The following is a 19,174-nucleotide window of genomic DNA, read 5'->3' as shown; positions in this document are numbered from 1 at the left end:
GGAGGTAGCCAACAATGTGGTGGCCTGAGAAACCTGGTCTAGAGCAAACTTCACCATGGTTTGGTAGTTTATAGCCCTGAAAGCTAGAGTATAGGAGGTGTATACCTGTTTTTCCATTCTGTCCATGGTTTTGCTGTCTTTATCGGATGGCAGCAGGGAAGCAGAAGGCAACTGCTTAGACTGCCTGTTGGGATACTGCAATAACTGCTGGGTCAGCTAAGGGTGGTTTTATTAGGAGCTTGTAAACATTTGGGACTTTGTAAAACCTATCCAGCTTTTTAAGGGCAGGAGGTTGAGAGTCTGTGTTCTTGGAAACAGAAGTAAAGGCATCCAAGAAAGCTGGGAGTACTGGAGGGATGGCTGAAGGTGAGGGGGCGTCAAGCTGTAGAAGCTCAAAGTATCTCTTCTGGGTTTCAGAGACTAAAGAAGTATCCCACTTGAAATACTTTTTAATTTTTGAAATAGTCTCCCCAAATGATAAGTCCTCAGGTGGGAGTCCTCTTCAGGTGAGTAATAATCTACGGGAGAGGCAATCTGAGAAACATAGGAGACAGATTCCTCAGAGGAGGAGTAAGACTGGTCTGGGTCTTCACGAGTAAAGTAAAGTTTTGTACCTACCATAAATGTAGGTGTTTGAGTGTATACCCTGCTGCAGTCATCACACTTGGGTTATCATGTCGTCAGGCGGTCCCACAGTTGGCCTGAATTCCAAAGTCTTGGTCCGGCGTTGCTTGCTGTCGCTTCTTCCCTGACGTCAGTGTGCCAGGGGTATGTATATAAGAGGCATCCAATGCCATTTTCTTCAGTTTTTCTTGTCCCAGATGTCAGGTGCCCCCTCCAAAAGGTGGTCAGTAGATAGCACCAATAATAAAAAATTTAGCACAAACAAAACATCCCTCCAGCTATAAGCAAATACACCACAAAGGTTGTATCAGATTTTAAGGTATTGAAAAGGTGTCAGTTAGGTTAGAGGGGATGGATGGAGGGTAACGTGGACTGCAGCAGGGTATACACTCGAACATCTACATTTATGGTAGGTACAAAACTGTACTATGTTCATCATGTTACCCTGCTGCAGTCATCACACTTGGGTTGAATCCCAAAGCTAAGGATGGGAGGTGGAGTCAAATAAGGTTAGAGGAAGCTAGAAGGCCCTGCAAAACTGCAGTGGCAAAGCCAGCTCTAGACTTAAGAGTAAAGTGGTAAGTGATAGCGTTTGGTGAAGGTGTGTACTGAACTCCAAGTTGCAGCTTCCAGAATATCCTTGGTTGGCACCCCCCTGAGGAAGGCTGCAGATGTAGCTGCTGCCCTGGTGGAGTGGGGCCTTATGCTAGCAGGAACTGGTTTTCCATGATGGGTGTAGCAAAAATGTATGCAATGTCCTATCCATTTGGAAATGGTCTGTTTTGAGATGGCCTTTCCTTGTGATGCTGTAGCATAGGATACAAAAAGTTGGTCAGATTTTCTGAAAACCTTAGTTTTATCCAAGTAGTAATGTGGTTGCCTGTGAATGTACGAGTGCAGGAGTCTTTCTCCTTTGTTCTGTGGATTTGGGAAGAAGGTGGGTAAATGGATAGTTTGATTTAGAGCCACACTGGATACCACCTTTGGCATAAAGGAGGGGTTAGTTCGTAGAGAAACTCTGTTTAGATGAAAAATGAGGAAAGGCTCTACTGCCATTAGTGCCTGTAGCTCTGAGACTCTTCTGGCTGAAGTAATTGCTAGCAGCAGGGCAGTCTTCCATGATATAAACTTTAAATCAGCTGAGAAAGCTGGCTCAAAAGGTGGCAGCGTAAGTTTTTCCAGAACAAAGTTGAGGTCCCAAGTTGGTGTTGGTGCTGTCCTGGGAGGCCTAATGTTTTTGGCCCCTCTGAGGTACTGCCTTAGAAGTGGATGTGAAAATAAAGGAGGATCTGTGTTGTAGTGAGCTGAAATAGCTGAGGCGTGGATTTTAATAGATGAAAAAGAAAGTCCTTTGTGTAACATCTCAGTTAAATATTGTAGAATCTGAGGTATGTTCGGCTCAAGGGTATTTTAGCCTTTAGCTTGGTTCCAGGCGCAAAATCTTTTCCATTTGTCTGAGTAGGCTTTCCTGGTGCTGGGTCTCCTGGCCTCCAGAATGACATCCATAACAGCTTGTGAAAGAGGATCTGGCTGGTTGCTTAGGTGATTTGCCATGCAGCCAAATTTAAGGTTTTGAGCTGGCTGTGCAGAATCTGACTGTCTTGCTGTGTGAGCAGATGAGGAATTTGTGGTAAAATCCATGGTGGGCCGTGGACCATGTTCCTTAGTAGTGGGTACCAGTGCTGGTGTGGCCAGTCTGGGGCAATGAGTATCATTCGGGGTCTCTCCATCCTGACTTTCAGCAGCACCTTTGTGAGAAGGGGCAATGGAGGAAAGGCATATACTGTCAGCATTTTCCAACTGAATGAGAGTGCGTCCACTTTCCAAGCTTGATGGTGAAATGTCCTGGTGCAAAATTTTGATAGTTGATAGTTTTGGGGGTTGGCAAACAGATCTATGTCTGGGCGTCCCCATTTTTGAGTTATCATTGCGAATACTTGTGGATCAAGTTTCCACTCGTGGGGATCCATGATGTTCGTGCTTAGGTCGTTTGCCAATGTGTTCGTTTTTCCTGGCAGGAATTGAGCTTGTAATTGAACTTGGTAAGCCAGTGCTGTGTTCCACAAGGTCATTGCTTGCCTGCATAGACGATACGAGTGTGTACCCCCTTGCTTGTTTATGTACCACATTACTGTGGTGTTGTCTGTCCTTATTATAAGCTGTCCAGGATGTAAGAGGTCCTTGAAGGCTGTCAGAGCATTCTGTACAGCTAGCATTTCTTTTTGATTGATGTGCAGATTTCTTTGATCTGCAGTCCATATGCCTTGAATGCACTGTCCTGCCATGTGTGCCCCCCAGGCATAGTCAGATGCATCTGTTGTCATAGTCTGCCTGGCTGGGGGCAAGGTGAAAGGCTGACCCTTATTGAGGTGACATGCCTGTGACCACCACAGAAACTCCTGTTTGAGGCAGGGAATGAGAGGTATCATTGTTTCCAAGCTGTGGCTGTGTTGAGTCCATACGCTTTTCAGGTACCATTGTAATTTCCTCATATGCAGTTTTGCAAATGGTATTAGTAGTATGCAAGATGCCATGAAGCCCAGGGCCTGTAGAATTTTTCTTGCAGGGAGTTGGGCCTTTGTTGCCATTATTTTGAAGTACTGAGTTAGTTGTAGTTGTTTGTCTGGTGTCAGATAAGCCTTCTGGGCCGCTGAATTCAAGCTGGCACCCGGGAATGTTATATTTTGTGAGGGCACTAGTTTTGATTTCTTTTCATTTACTGTGTATCCTAGGCAACTTAGAAGGTGTTTTACAAAAGCCAGATGTTGTAAGAGAATGTCCTTGCTTTCTGCTTGGATGAGGCAGTCGTCCAGGTATGGGTATATTTGAATTCCTCTTTGTCTGCAGTATGCAATTACTGGTGCCAGGCATTTTGTGAAGACCCTGAGCGCAGTAGATAAGCCAAAGGGCAGTGCAGAGAATTGGTAATGGGTTGAATCTGCCATGAAATGGTGGTATCTTCTGCAATTTTGTCTGATAGGGACATGCAGGTATGCCTCCTTGAGGTCCAACGTTACTAGCCAAGCTTTCTTGCCCAACATGGGAAGAAGCTGCTGTAGTGTTAGCATCTTGAATTTGGGTACTTGCAAGAAGGTGTTTAGAATCGAAAGGTCCAGAATGGGTCTCCAAGCATTGTCCTTTCTGGGGACTAGAAAGAGCCTTGAGTAAAATCCTTGGCCTTGCTCCTGTGTAGGTACCAGCTGAATGGCTCTCATGTCCATGAAAGCTGTAATTTGTTTTGTGCCTCTGCCCATTGATTTTGTGGCAGGTTTGGCATTCCTTTTATCCTTGGCAAGGTGTGGAAATGGAATCTGTATCCTTGTGAGATAATGTCTAGGACCCATTTGTCCTTTGTGATGATGTGCCAGTTGTCTGCAAAAAGTGTTAATTTTCCTCCCAAGGGAGCTGCCAAGAGAGCTTTGCTTGGCAGTTTGAGGTTTAAGTCATTGTGTTTGTCTTCTAGTAGTTTGGGACCTGTCTTCTCCTCCCTTCTGTGTTGCAGTGCCCTATTGGCGAGGTTTGTAAGGGATTTGTGCTTGACCTCTGCCCCTTGGGCGTCTGTATTTACCCCTCTGTGGTCTGTCAGAAGCTGGAAAGGACCACGTTTTTGTTGGCCAATTTCTGCTGAAGTGTGAGGGTTGTACCTGTAAGAAATCTTTGACCTTCTGCATAGATTTTGCCTTATCCTCCATTTTCTTTAAAACCTCTTCTGCTTTAACTCCAAATAAAACATCCTGCTGTAAGGGTGCATCTAGTAACTTTGCTTTAACATGATCAGGCAGAGTTTGTTCCTTTAACCAAGCATGCCTACGTATGACCGACCCAGTAACAGCTGCTCTACAGGAAGCTTCCAAGGAATCAAATCCACATTGTAAAGTATGTTTGCCCACCTGTTCAGTTGCATGCAACAGATCCTGCATTTCCTTGAATTCAGACTGTTGAGGATGCAAGCTCATTTTTTTTTATTTGAGACATTAGGAATTGCTGGTATTTCAGCATGTGAAATTGACAATTTAGTGCTCTCACAGCTAGAATAGCTGAGGTGTAAATCTTCTTCCCCCACCTATCTAGTGCTCTGGAGTCCCTTTCAGAAGGTACAGGATTTTTAGCCATAGAAGCCTTAGCCCCTTTGGGACCCTGGGAGATTGTCTCTGGGTCAGCAACAGGGCTTTTGTAAAGGAATTTGTGTGAGTCAGGCACTCTATAATATCGGTCTGGTTTGGCAGGAGCAGGAGGCAGAGAATCTGGATTTAGACTAGATTAAAAGTAAACATCATCCACAATGTCTAAAACTGGAGGGATAGCAAGTGGTCTGTGCTGGGGGAGTAAAAAAAAACTCTCGGAGCCTTTTCTTTGAGTCGGAGTAGTCCTGACCTTCCCAGTGGAAATGTTCCCTCATGGTATGTAAGGTTTCCCCCAAAGGAATAGTCTTCAGGAGGAGAAGCTGAGGGAATGGAATCTTCAGCATCAGAATCTTCATAAGGGGGAAAGGAGTAATCCTGTTCCTCAGAGGAGCCTGAAGAAATAGACACTTGATCAGAGGAGGCATAATCCTCCTCTTGTCTAGGCCTTTTGTCTGGGGGGGGGGGGGTTGGGAACCCCTGATTAAAGAAATCAAATCTTCAGCCATTTTAAGCATCTGTTTCTTAGGCATGGGGCCTTGAACTGGAGACTGATGTGCAGTCTTTTTTGGTTTTAGAGGAGTCTTAAGCTTAGCATAAGATTTTATGGTGAGAGTAGTTGATCTGAAGACACCTTCTGAAACCGAAGGTGTTTCCACAGCACCGGCTTCTCCTTCTGCAATGTCATCGGTAGGGCCTAAAGAAAATGGCTGCGTCGGCCTAGAACTCTCTACTTGAGAATCCGAAGTGGTCTGGGGTTGCAATTCTGCGGTTGCCAGGGGCTGCGTAGGTGCCTCACTGAAAACCGGAGACCAGCCCAGCCGAGGCCTCGGAGTCTGGCTTGGATCTAGGCTGCCTGTCCTTATCTTTGCGTTTTTTATGCACGCCGGTAGTCGGTTCCTCCGATGGCATAGTGTAATTAAATTTCCTATCGAAGTAGTGTCATGCAAAATCAAAGCGTCGCTTTATAGTTCGCTTATTGAACCTAGCACAAAACAGACAACCAGTGACGTTGTGGTCTGGGCCTAGGCAAAGTATACAATAAGAATGAAAGTCCTTATGAGGTATTTGCTTCCCACAAGAAATGCAATTGTTAACTTTTTCTGACATTGGACTGAGGCAAGAAAAGGTTCCCCAACGGGGTACTTAGCTTTGAAGACTTCGGACTGAAATTCGATTCGAAAATCTCAGGAGTCGGCCGACCGGCACTTGCGAACTACTTCTGCTTCGGGCACTGCGCAGCAAGAAAGACTAAAGAAAATGGCATCGGATGCCTCTTATATACCCCTGGCGCACTGACGTCAGGGAAGAAGCGACAGTAACTGACGTCGTACCAAGACTTTGGAATTCAGGCCGACTGCGGGACCGCCTGACGGCAGGATAACCCAAGTGTGATGACCGCAGCAGGGTAACACGATGAACATCTGCTTGCTGAGTACAGGATAAAGGCAGGGAGGAGGCAGAGGCCGGCATAGTACTCAGCGCAGGGATGCTAGTGGGAGTAGGGCCTGTAGGCCTCAGTGCCATAAAAGCCTGCATCAAAGAAGAGGTAAAGGATTCCCAGTCTGAGGCTGCTTGAGGCGTTGGGCTCAAGTATTTTGTTTTCCATTTCCTTTTAGTAGGAGTGTCCTTCCAGGTAAATAGGGACACAGAGGCCTGCGCTGGAGTAGGAGAAGTCTCGGTTGGCCGGTCAAGCGATTGCTCCCCCTTGACGTCGGTTATGACCGACATCTGAATCAACTCCGCTGACATGCTTTTCATGGCTACTGACACGGCCTCTTCCAGAGGAGCCATCGGAGTAATCGGGTGTCCTTCGGCCCCTAGAACAGTAGTTGGCGGAACATCCGAAGTCAGAGCGGTGGCTGGAGAAGGCCCGAAAACCTAGGCCTTCTTCCAAGGTTGTTCAGCTTGGGCGGCCAACTAGGGATCCATCCTAAGCGTGAGGTGTTTAAATCTTTGGTTTTCTACAAAGAGATTTAACGTGGCCAGAAGGCTGCATAAGGTCTTGGGTATGAAGGATTGGCAAATAGAACAGGCCTTATGGTCCTGCTCTGTACCTAAGCAAAAGACACAGCGGTTGTGGGAGTCTTTCTGCAGAATCTGGCACCCGCAACTACATTTACTTTTTTTCTCTGACATCAGTCAAAGAAAACAACTACGGCAACCAAGTTAAAGCTTAAGTAATTATGAAAAAGCCAAACCCCAACGGGGTACTTATCTTTTAGAAGTCTTCGGACGTAGAAGTGAAGCGGTCAAAGTTATCATCTGCGGCTGAAAAGTTCTGAGGTCCGTGCATGCCAATGTCACACTTATACTTCATGGTTTATGGCCCGAAGTGTGACGGGTTTCACTTCATATTGTCGAAATACTGAAGTATCGAATTTCAGCACTGCGACAGTATAAAGCCGAAAAGTACAGTTGTGTACCTACCATAAATGTAGATGTTCGAGTGTATTCACTGTTGCAGTCATTACAATTGGGTTATCCTGCTGGCAGGCTACCCGCAGTCGGCCCGAGTTCCAAAGTCCAGGTCCGGCATCGGTTGCTGTCACCTCCTCCCTGACGTCAGTGCGCCAGCAGCCGACGCCATTTTCTTCAGTTTTTCTTGCACCAGATATCAGGTGCCCCTAAAATGGTAAGCTAAATTTTGCCAATAAGTATGCATACATAAAAAACAACTTTTCCTTCATCTAGAAGCAAATACACCACATAGGTTGTATAGAATAGAGAAGTACACATTAGTCCCAGCAAGGAAAAGGGGGATGGTGGGAGGGTAACATGGACTGCAACAGTGAATACACTCGAACATCTACATTTATGGTAGGTACACAACTGTACTATGTTCATCGTGTTTCACTGTTGCAGTCATTACAATTGGGGTGAATCCCAAAGCTAAGGTTGGGAGGCTGGTGCTGAATAGGATTAGGAGAGGCTATCAGGCCCTGCACAACTGCAGTGGCAAAGCCTGCCCTGGATTTAGAGTAGAGAGGTAAGTGATACTGCTTTGTAAAAGTATGCACTGAACTCCATGTTGCAGCCTCTAAGATGTCTTTGGTTGGTACTGCTCTGAGGAAGGCTGCTGAAGTGGCTGCTGCTCTGGTTGAAAGTGGCCTAATGCCCTTAGGCACTGATTTGCCATGCTGTGAATAGCAGAAACAAATGCAGTGGCCTATCCACTTTGAAATAGTCTGTTTCAAGATAGGCTTTCCTTGTGATCTTGCAGCATATGCCACTAGAAGTTGTTCAGTCTTTCTGAAAGCTTTGGTTCTGTCCAAGTAGAAGCGTAGCTGCCTGTGAATGTCCAAATAATGCAGAAGTCTCTCACCCTTATTCTGTGGGTTTGGGTAAAAAGTAGGCAAATGAATTGTTTGGTTATAGGCCACACTGGACCCTACCTTAGGCATAAATGTAGGGTTTGTCCTTAGAGAAACCCTGTCAGGATGGAAAATGAAAAAGGTTCCACAGCCATGAGTGCCTGTAACTCTGAGACTCGTCTAGCGGAGGTAATTGCTAGGAGCAGAGCTGTTTTCCAGGACAGGAATTTTATATCAGCTGCAGAGGCTGGCTCAAACGGAGGCAGTGTGAGCTTTTCCAAGACATAGTTGAGGTCCCATGCAGGTATTGGTGCTCTCCTTGGAGGTCTTATGTCTTTGGCCCCTCTGAGGTACTGCCTTAGTAAAGGATGAAAAAAATAGGTGGTTCTGTATTGTAATGAGCTGAAATGGCAGAGGCATGAATTTTAATTGATGAAAAGGAAAGTCCTTTATCCAGCATCTCAGTTAAGTATTGCAAAATCTGAGGAATATTTGGAACAGTCGTGTCAATACCTTGTGTTTGGTTCCAAGCACAGAATCTCTTCCATTTTTCTGCATAAGATTTTCTGGTGCTAGGCCTCCTGGCCTCCAAAATAACATCCATCACTGCTTTAGAGAGAGGTGTGTCTTGAATGGCTACGTTATTCGCCATGCTGCCATGTTTAAGGTCCTGAGTTGGCTGTGCAGTATCTGACTGTCTTGTTGGGTCAATAAGTGAATAAGTGAGGAATTTGAGGTAATGTCCAAGCTGGGCATTGAGACAAGCTCTTGGGTACCAATGCTGATGGGGCCAGTCTGGGGCAATCAGTATCATTTTTGGCTTCGCTTGTCTGACCTTGAGGAGTACCTTGGGTAGGAGAGGTAGAGGAGGAAAGGCATATACTGTGAGGTTTTTCCAGCTGAAAGACAGAGCATCCACTTTCCATGTTTGCTTGTGATAAGTCCTTGTGCAGAATCTCTGTAGTTGGCAGTTGTGAGGGGAGGCAAATAAGTCTATGTCCGGGCATTCCCAGTTCATTGTTATCATGCTGAAGACTTGTGGATCCAATTTCCACTCATGGGGATCCATTTGGTTTCTGCTTAGTTCATCTGCCAGAGTATTTATCCTTCCTGGCAGGAATTGTGCTTGCAGATGTACTTGGTAAGTCAGTGCTGTGTCCCACAAGCTCATGGCTAGTCTGCAGAGGGGGTAGGAATGCGTGTCCCCCTGCTTATGTACCACATGACTGTAGTATTGTCCGTTTTTATCAGTAGTTGTCCTGGATGAAGTAGATCCTTGAAGGCTGTCAGGGCATTCTGAACAGCTAGCATCTCTTTTTGATTGATATGTAGATGCATTTGACTTGCAGACCATGTGCCCTGAATACATCTTCCTGCCATATGGGCCCCCCAGGCATAATCTAATGCATCTGTTGTCAATGTCTGCCTGGCTGTGGGTAAGGTGAATGGCTGTCCTATGTTGAGGGGACAGGTTTTTGTCCACCATCGAAACTCCTGTTGCAGGCAGGGAATGAGGGTAATTATTGCTTCCAGGCTGTGGCAATGTTGAGTCCAAACACTTTTTAGATACCACTGAAGTTTCCTCATATGCAGTCTTGCATATGGAATTAGCAGAATGCAGGATGCCATGAAGCCCAAAGCCTGCAGAATTTTTCTTGCAGATAACTGGGTCTTTGTTGCCAACATTTTGAAATAAGTAGCCAGTTGTCTGTGTTTGTCTGGCGTGAGATAAGCCATCTGGGCAGTTGTATTTAAGCTTGCACCCAGGAAAATTATCTCTTGAGAGGGTACGAGTTTTGATTTCTTTTCGTTTACTGTGTACCCTAGACCTTTTAGTAATCTTTTTACAAACGCCAGATGCTGCAGTAGAATGTCCTTGTTCTTTGCTTGAATAAGGCAGTTGTCCAAGTACAGATATATTTGTATTACTCTGTCTGCAGAATGCAATTATTGGTGTCAGGCATTTTGTGAAGACCCTGGGTGCAGTAGATAAGCCAAAGGGCAGTGCAGAGAATTGGTAGTGCATTGAGCCAGCTATAAATCTGAGGTATCTTCTGCACGATTGTCTGATTGGGACATGCAGCTATGCCTCTTTTAGGTCTAAAGTCACAAGCCAAGCCTTCTTGCCCAGCATGGTCAGAAGCTGCTGCAGAGTTAACATTTTTAATTTTGGAATATCCAGGAATGTGTTTAGGATAGACAGGTCCAGTATTGGTCTCCAGGCTTTGTCCTTTCTGGATACCAAGAATAGCCTTGAATAAAATCCTTGCCCCTGCTCTTGCTGTGGTACTTGCTGAATGGCTCTCATGTCCATGAGGGATGAAACTTGTTTTTGTGCCTCTACCCATTGATTGCGTGGCAGGTCTGGCATACCGTTTGGCCTTGGCAGGATGTGAAAGTGGAACCTGTAGCCTTGAGATATGATATTTAAGACCCATTTGTCCTGGGTGATCATGTGCCAATTTTGTGAAAAAAGTGCTAGTTTTCCCCCCAAAGGAGCTGCCAGAAGATAAGTGCTTGGTGTAGGCAAGGGGAAGTCATTGAGACTGTTTCCTGTACGGCTGTGAGCACCCCATTGTTTAGGCCTGTATGAGTCTTGGGGCTGTGTCTGCCTCTGGGGCATCTGTATCTGCCTCTTTGTGGCTTGTCTGAAACTGGAAAGGACCAATTCTTTGTAGGCCAGTTCCTGCTAAATCTGGGAGTCTGTACCTGTAAGAAATCCTTCACTGTTTGCATAGATTTGGCTGTGTCCTCCATTTTCTTCAACACCTCTTCTGCTTTAACACCAAACAAGATATCATGTTGTAATGGAGCATCTAAGAGTTTTGCTTTAACATGATCGGGCAGATTCTGTTCTTTTAACCAAGCATGCCTCCTAATGACAGAACCTGCAACTGCAGCCCTGCAGGAGGCTTCTAGAGAATCAAAACCACAGTGTAAAGTATGCTTTCCCACTTGTTCAGCTGCATGCAATAAATCCTGCATTTCTTTGTTTTCAGCACATTCTGAATTTATCAACATTTTCTGTTTAAGCAGTGGCATAAGATATTGCTGATATGTAAGCATATGAAACTGACAATTTAAAGCTCTTACAGCCGAGGTAGCAGAAGTATAAATCTTTTTCCCCCATCTGTCTAGGGCCCTTGAATCCCTATCAGAGGGGAAAGGGTTTTTTGCAGTGGAAGCCTTGACCCCCTTGGGACCCTGAGAAATAGTTTCTGGGTCAGCAGCAGGGTTTTTGTAAAGAAATTTATGTGAATCAGGAACCCTGTAGTTTCTGTCTGGCTTAACAGGAGCTGGTGATAAAGAGTCAGGAGAGACCGGACTCCGAAAATACATCATCTACAATGTCTAAAACAGGAGGAATAGCAAGGGGCCTGTGCTGAGGTAATAAAAGGAAGTATCTGAGCCTTTTCTTGGATTCTGAGTAATCCTGGCTCTCCCAGTGGAAATGCTCCCTCATAGTATGCAGGGTCTCCCCAAAAGAATAATCCTCAGGGGGAGAGGCTGAAGGGATAGATTCTTCAGCATCAGAATCCTCATAGGGAGGAAGGGAATATTCCTGTTCAGAAGAGGAATCAGAGGAAATGGAAACCTGATCTGAAGATGCATATTCTATCTCTTGCCTAGGCCTCTTATCAGGAGGGGGATGGGAACCCCTGATCAAAGTAATTAGGTCTTCGGCCATTTTAAGCATCTGTTTTTTAGGCATGGAGGCCTGTCCAGGAGAATGCTGTACTTGTTTCTTTGTCTTCAGAGCTGCTTTAGTCTTTGTCTTTGAAGCTGAAGTTGGTTTTACATAAAACTGTGTAGGGTCTGAAAACACCCTCAGACGCCGATGCCTGCTCAGCAGCTCCAGACCCATCTGAAGGAATAGTTTCAGAGTGTCCAATACCTTGAGTTTCCAACGGCATCGTCGGCTCCACGTGGGAGTCGGAAGTGGCCTGTGGCTCTGAGGTAGCGGGCATCAGGGGCTGCGAAAGCACCTCACTGAGAACCGGCAACAGGCCTAACGGGAGCCTCGTCGTCGGTTTTGGACCACGGATGCCTGTCCTTTTCTTTTTCTTTGCGCTTTTTATAAACTCTGGTAGTCGGCTGTTCCGACGGCATTATATAATTGAATCTTCTGCCAAAGTAATGAAATGCAAAATCGTACTGATGCTTAATAGTGTGTTGGTTAAATCTAGGACAAAACCGACAACTAGCAACGTCGTGGTTAGGGCCTAGGCAAGGAATACAGTAAGAATGAAAATATTTATGAGGCATTTGCTTCCCACAAGAAATACAATTATTAACTTTTTCTGACATCAGTCTGGAGCAAGAAAAAAGTTTCCCCAATGGGGTACTTAGCTTAATGAAGACTTCGGATCTGAAATTCGAATTTGAAAATCACAGGAGTCGGCCGACCGGCACTTGTGAACTGCTTTTGCTTCGGGCACCGCACAGCAAGAAAGACTGAAGAAAATGGTGTCGGCTGCATCTTTTATACCCTTGGCGCACTGACATCAGGGAGGAGGCGACAGCAACCGACGCTGGACCTGGACTTTGGAACTCGGGCCGACTGCGGGTAACCTGCAACAGGATAACCCAATTGTAATGACTGCAACAGTGAAACACGATGAACATCCATCAAAACACCGACACCTCACATTCACGAAATCATAACATCGAACACACAGCATACAGCACACAACACACAAACCATAACATCCACACCACAAAACAATGACATACAACACAACACCACACAAACACACACCTACACTAAATAAATCCAGGGGGGAAAGCCCCTTGCACCCCACCCCCCTACTTATATATACTAACTCCAGGATCGCACAAGCAGTAAAAAAAAAAAATAAAAAAAAAAAAAAAAAAAGCACACACAGCCAACACACATACTCATACCTCCACCTCCCTACCCTAACCCACTCGTACAAGTTACAAAAACATTCACGTACACTCACACACCTTAAACTGCAGACACCAACTCAGCCGAACACTTCCGTAGGATAACGTAAATGCATAACAATGAATTTGACATAGTCCTATTCGCGATTATGCCCTTTCGTCATTTTGAGGTTTCGGCTTCATGGACACGAATTGCTGAAATTCGATATTTCAGCAATTCGTGTATATGAAGTGAAACCGTATGACTTCCCACGAACCTACGGCAGCCAGGCTTAAGCTTTTGTATAGGAGCCGACGTTGGGTCGCCTGGGGGCTGGAAATCCCACAGTATGAATACTGCAAAATGGGAACAGAAGGACATCATATTAGAAAAAGGCAAGGAAATGTTTACTGGAGAAAAGAAAAGTAAAGGCTATAATGAAAGCAGACATCAACAAGAATAGCTAGGTACACACAATAGGTTCAAGTGTCCTTAAACCCAAGGATTGCACATTTATTACAGAAATCCCACACACTTCCCAAAAAAGCTAAAATACCTTAAAAAACGTATTGATCTTACATTTTCTCTGGTTAACATGGTAAGCTTTTTGTTCTCCCCATCTTTAACACGTACATCAACCAGGCATATTTTTCACATCTGCCTGAATTCTCACCAAAACTAGGTGTAGTACATTGCTACTTTTGGTGCACTTTAATTTTGTACAAATGGTATGAGAAACTTGTTCTGAAATGACTTGATGCAGAACATACTGCTAGAAATACCTAAACAAAACAAAAAGTCAAGCAAAAGAAATCTGACAGAAGGACTACTTCTAACATTGCAACACAGAAGGAACTTCCTGTGCTCACACGAGTGTCAACGTAATGTTAATGGGGGGGGGGGGCATGTCTTCCATGCACTATTCTAATATAAACTCCATAGACAGGTTGCACTTAACCAGAACAAAGATGCACATTTATTGGCATAATAGCAAGACGTGCTTTGTAAAGCCTACATACCCGCCCTTCCTACAACCTTCCCAAAACATTGGAGCTACTTTATAAGATCGAAAACCTAAAATGCCAAATTTCATCATGCCGAGACCACAACCCCCAGTGTTTAAAATATTGAAACTTTAAATTACCGACTATGATAATACTGAAATCTTAAAATGTCACCTTTCAAAATACTGAATTGCAACGTGCAGACATGACGTGCAACTCCCTTCACCAGTGATTTTTTTTTTTTTTGTAATGAAAAGAAAAGTAAATAAATCTGCGAAGGGCTATTTCTTCATAAATGAACTACAAGGTTTTCAAAGTAAAACATGATGTTTTATGTACGAAATTAACAGACAATTCACATTTTCAAAAGTTTTGCTATAGGCTGTACAAATTCACCTTCTGCTACTAAACCAGTAACAGCTCTACCTTTACATTTATCTGAATGTTTGTACTTACAAGCCCTGTATTTTTTTAAATGGAACAGTTCTTTCCAAATGGTAAACACAACCACCCACAACCAGAACTTCCACAACCAGAACTTGCTTTCCTTTTTTAAACATATTGCAGTGTAAACATTTCCAATTCTGCCAGAAGCGTAGTATGACACATTCGCCATTTTTTTTGGTAGTTAGTACAGCACTTTAGAGAGACATACCTGTGTTTACGCAAACTTACGTATAAGGTGTACTCTCCAGTTCAACTGGTGAATCTAAGCATTTTGAGGCAATGTTACAACTGCCTCATGTACACAGACAACCCTCTCCTTCTACCATGATGAAGTATAACATTCATTTATACGAAAGCGCTAACCATTTATTTTCTTTGTGATTGCTTTGTGAATAAATTTTGCTGGCTGAATTTATGGTGGTTCGTTCCTGGATTTCTGCTTGAACGTTGTATTAGCGTTGGTTTATCATTTCATTTGTGTGGTGTCTTCATACAATAGAAGGAGGAAACTAGTACAGAAAAGAGTAAAATCCCAAGAAGGGAAGACATCCCTGATCAGTATCAGTAGGAAACTCTGATCCCTCATAAAATCATCCAAGGTGAGCTTCGAAAGAAAAATTGCCAAGGACTCCAAAGATAACCACAAGGTATTCATTAGCTATGTCAAGAATCTAAGTGGCAATGCTCAGATCTGCTCGGAGTTAGTGTAGAATGGCACAAAATACACTGAACCGACCGATATCACCAACATCCTGGCAGACAGGTTCAGTGCAAACTTCACCCCCTCTCACCCCCAAAAGGGCCCATAACCACACCAGAAAAATGCACAGCCCCTGAAATCACAGACACTCGGGTTAAAACAGCCCTCTCCAAAGCCAAAAACACAGTATCAATGGGACCAGACAGTGTCCCAGGCTGTGTCCTACACAAGCTCAAAAACAAACTAACCCCTCACCTAAACACACTGTTCAAACTCAGCCTCTCCACAAGTTACATACCCATAGAGTGGTGCACAGCAACGGTTATTCCACTTCACAAAGGTGGAGCCACAACAGACCTGTGAACTATCGCCCTATAAGCCTGACTAGCTTGGTCTGCGAGGCTATGGAGCGTATCATCATGGAACTCATTAACACAGACATTGGGAACCTCCAACAGTGGACCCTACCCAGTTCGGCTTGGTTAAAGGCAGATCATGCCTCCTAAACCTGGTGGACTTCTTTGAGACAGTTACCAAGGCTATAGACGAGGGAAAGGTGGTATACACAGCCTACCTAGACCTCGCAAAGGCCTTCAACACCATTCCCCATTCTGGTATTACAGACAAGCTCACCAGCCTGAACATAAACCCCTACGTTACAAGATGGGTTGCCAACTGGCTCACGGACAGAACTCACATGGTGAGAGTTGCAGGAGCTAGGTCTGACTCTAAACCGGTTACAAGTGGCGTTCCCCAGGGCTCAGTCCTAGGACCCCTCCTGTTCGGCATATACTTCGCAGAGGTACAGGCAAGCACAGGAGGATTATGGCTGATGATGTTCGCAGACGACTGCAAACTAGGGGCTATAACTGACACTCCGGCTGACACAGACATCCTCCAAACGGGTCTCACTGAGACGGACACCTGGTGTCAAAATCATGGCCTCAAGCTAAATGGCAAAAAGTGCATAGTCATCCACTTTGGAAAAAACAAAGTACCCACAAACTACCACATAGGTGGTAGTCCCCTACATACGGAAAACATAATAAGGGCTCTGGGGACCCAAGTAGATAGTAATCTCTCCTTTGATAATCACATTGCCAAAGTGGTTAGAAAATCCTTCTATGTGGCCTACCTAATCACAAAAGGGTTTGCATCCAGATCAAAAGAGGTCATTGTGCCCCTCTACTCATCACTCATCAGACTCATCATAGAGTACAACGCCCCATTTGGGATGTACCTTACAAGACACCTGCAACAGCTGGAAAGACCACAGAAGTACCTCACCAAGAGGATCACTGGCCTCAAACAGATGCCATATGCAGCTCGACTGAAGAAACTCCAGCTGTGCTCGGTTGCATACCGCCTACTCAGAGGTGATCTCTGCCTGACATACATGGCCATGTCCAACCCAGAATTGATGGACATGCTCCACCTAAAAAAAACATATTCCCTCAAGCCACACACTCTAGGGATCTAAACCTCACCACAACAATAAATAGGACGTGCTGGAGGGATAGATTCCTGTCCCAGAGACTTCCCATGCTTTGGAACAAGATCCCAATCTGCATTAGGCAGAGCTCCTCGCTAATACTCTTGAAGAGAAACCTTGATGAGTGGATGGGAAACAGAAAGTTTACCCCGGGGATCACTTCAGTGGCTCTGCTGGACAGAGGCACAGGGAACTAATCTAAAGGGGCGGCGAAAGCCAACACATTCTGGCTAGGCTTACAAATGTCTTTGGGCAGATAGCCTATTACCTACCTATGAACCTATTACTTCCTGCACTGTAGTCGATAATCTAAACATTGGTATTTTAAGGTTTCAGTATTATTATAGTCAGTAATTTAAAATTTCAGTATTTTGAACACATATAAAGTGCAAACAATCAAATGCACACTCACACACAACAAAATCTACTGAATGAACGCAGCTAGGCAGAGCCAGGGAACACATCCCCACCCATGTGCTGCATGCTGCTCACCTATCCTCCAGCACATTAACACCGCAGCCAACCAGGCTGTTTCCCTCCCATTAGGATGGGTGAGACAGCACTAGCCAAATAGACTTCACTTTTCCTCCTGGGTTACCAACTGACCTTGGTTTATCGGTCACACTTAAATCTTTATCATGGAGTGCCACAAAGCTAATTAAATAGATTAGTAATTAAGAGTAAAAATGTCGACAGATACATCATATAAAACCTGTGCATAATAATGCTGCAATCATAACAGCTAACAGTCTAGGACTATTCAGATCACTATACCCATCAGTATCTTTCTATCTCTCTCAAACAGCTCTGTCCTCCTTATTCTGTGCCACAGTACTCTTTCATTACAATATTTTTTACAGAAAAACTTCCAACTGTCTGTTAGGCACACTTAACACCTGAGCTGCTGAAGAAATGATAGTTCTACACAATAACTAGTCAGCAAATTGCACTACTTACTACTGTCAAGCCCATCGACTATAACCTTGCTCAGATCCAGGGGTGCAACAACCCCAACGTTGAAAGGACTCTTTGGAATGGGATCACCGCCATAGGTCACTGCGACTCCCAAGTTACCCTGCAAACAAGTTAAACCTGAGAGTAAATTCTTGTGTCCACATTCAGCACACTACCACTTGAGATGACACAAGAAGTTAGCCAGTTTTAAACTAGAACAGAGATGGTAACAGGTCATTGCTACCAAACATAAAGAAAGAATTCATTATTGACAAATTCCATACATTATCACCAGCATTTTTATGGAGTGGATGGCTACTTTTTTCCTACTGCTTGATGCTATGTTGAGTCTCCTATTGAGAGGAGACATAAAACAACCTCAGCAGCATTAGTTTTTATTTTCAGACAATTTCAAAGACATTTTGCATGTTATACTACATGAAATAATGAACTACATTTTTGTAAATTAATTATGGATCAATAACTGTGAAACATACCAACTGAACACTGACCCATTTACAGACTACAACCAATTAGAACTGTGAAAAAAGTGAAACAAAAGTAACTTATAAAAATATAAATAACAGAAGAGAAAGAATTGTACAAAATGGACAGGGCAAATGAAATAAAATGACACAAAATAAACTAAATAAATACACTTGAAACAGAGGCAAACAGTAATAACAAAAGTAATAACACAAAAAAGCTGAATAAACATACTTGGAGCAGTGGCCATCACCAAGTGTGATGACATCAGAAATTAAAATTTCCAGTACCTGAAGTCCTCATAATGATGTATTAAACACGTTTTATACACAGCTCAAGCATACATTGAGTGTTAGAAATATGGGCAGAAAACTGCTGATTCAACAGGTGATGTACTAGCACAACAAAGAGATATATTTTCATTTGCAATGTTAATTAATTTGATCCCCGTGGAATTCAGTTGTAATCTCCATCAAGAAGGCAGAGGCAAATGAAACACATGTGGCAATTAAAATAGTTCAGCAGGATTTGTTTTAAAGATGAGATGAAACTACCAGAGAAAGTGTTACTTTGCCCGCACTGACACAATTCAAAACGTGTTCTCCTTTTTCAATAATTCCACCAGAAGGTATAAATTTTGAAACACAACACAGAAGATCTAGTTTTGAAACTAAAAGGCTACTACAGAGAGAGAATATTGCCTAATTTTAAGTTTTATAATAGGCAGTTCAAAGAGAAGGGACTTGGTAAAAATGGAAAAATGACTGTGGCTATGCAATTTAAATGTCTGCAGTGAAAATTATGCCTACTGAAACAAAATGCAGAATACAACATGGATGAAAAGGTGACATCAGAGACCTCAAAACAGTTATAACAGATTCACTAACAGTGAAAAAGCAACATGAAAAGGATGTAAGAAGACTAGACACTGGTAAAACCAAGATGGCAAAACAAGCAGGGAGTTATTGTCCTACTACCTGAAAAAAGCCAGTTGCATGTAAAATGTGATATGTAGTTCTAAACAGCATTATCTATACAAATTATACAAATGGAAACAATCTATATGACATCTGAAAGGGCAAAAGATATTAATTGAAAGCCTTACAGGAAAACCAAATGCTAGTTACCAGTCACAGAAATTTGT

The 19,174-nt window shown here is 43.8% G+C and overlaps 1 protein-coding gene across 3 annotated transcripts in view; it reads right to left on the bottom strand.

Moving 5' to 3' along the window:
• FLNB (filamin B) overlaps positions 1 to 19,174 on the bottom strand; it is a 4,683,119-nt gene that overhangs the window by 1,507,653 nt on the left and 3,156,292 nt on the right. For all 3 annotated transcript variants that reach the window (XM_044078790.1, XM_044078788.1, XM_044078789.1), the window contains exon 20: positions 17,548 to 17,665. In XM_044078790.1, the coding sequence (XP_043934725.1) occupies positions 17,548 to 17,665 (118 nt within the window). The remainder of the gene's footprint in view (positions 1 to 17,547; positions 17,666 to 19,174) is intronic.

Source organism: Protopterus annectens, chromosome 7.part1, assembly GCF_019279795.1.
Source record: "Protopterus annectens isolate FY-2018-M chromosome 7.part1, PAN1.0, whole genome shotgun sequence".
Taxonomy (NCBI): domain Eukaryota; kingdom Metazoa; phylum Chordata; order Ceratodontiformes; family Protopteridae; genus Protopterus; species Protopterus annectens.
This window is presented reverse-complemented; position numbering and strand designations above follow the sequence as displayed.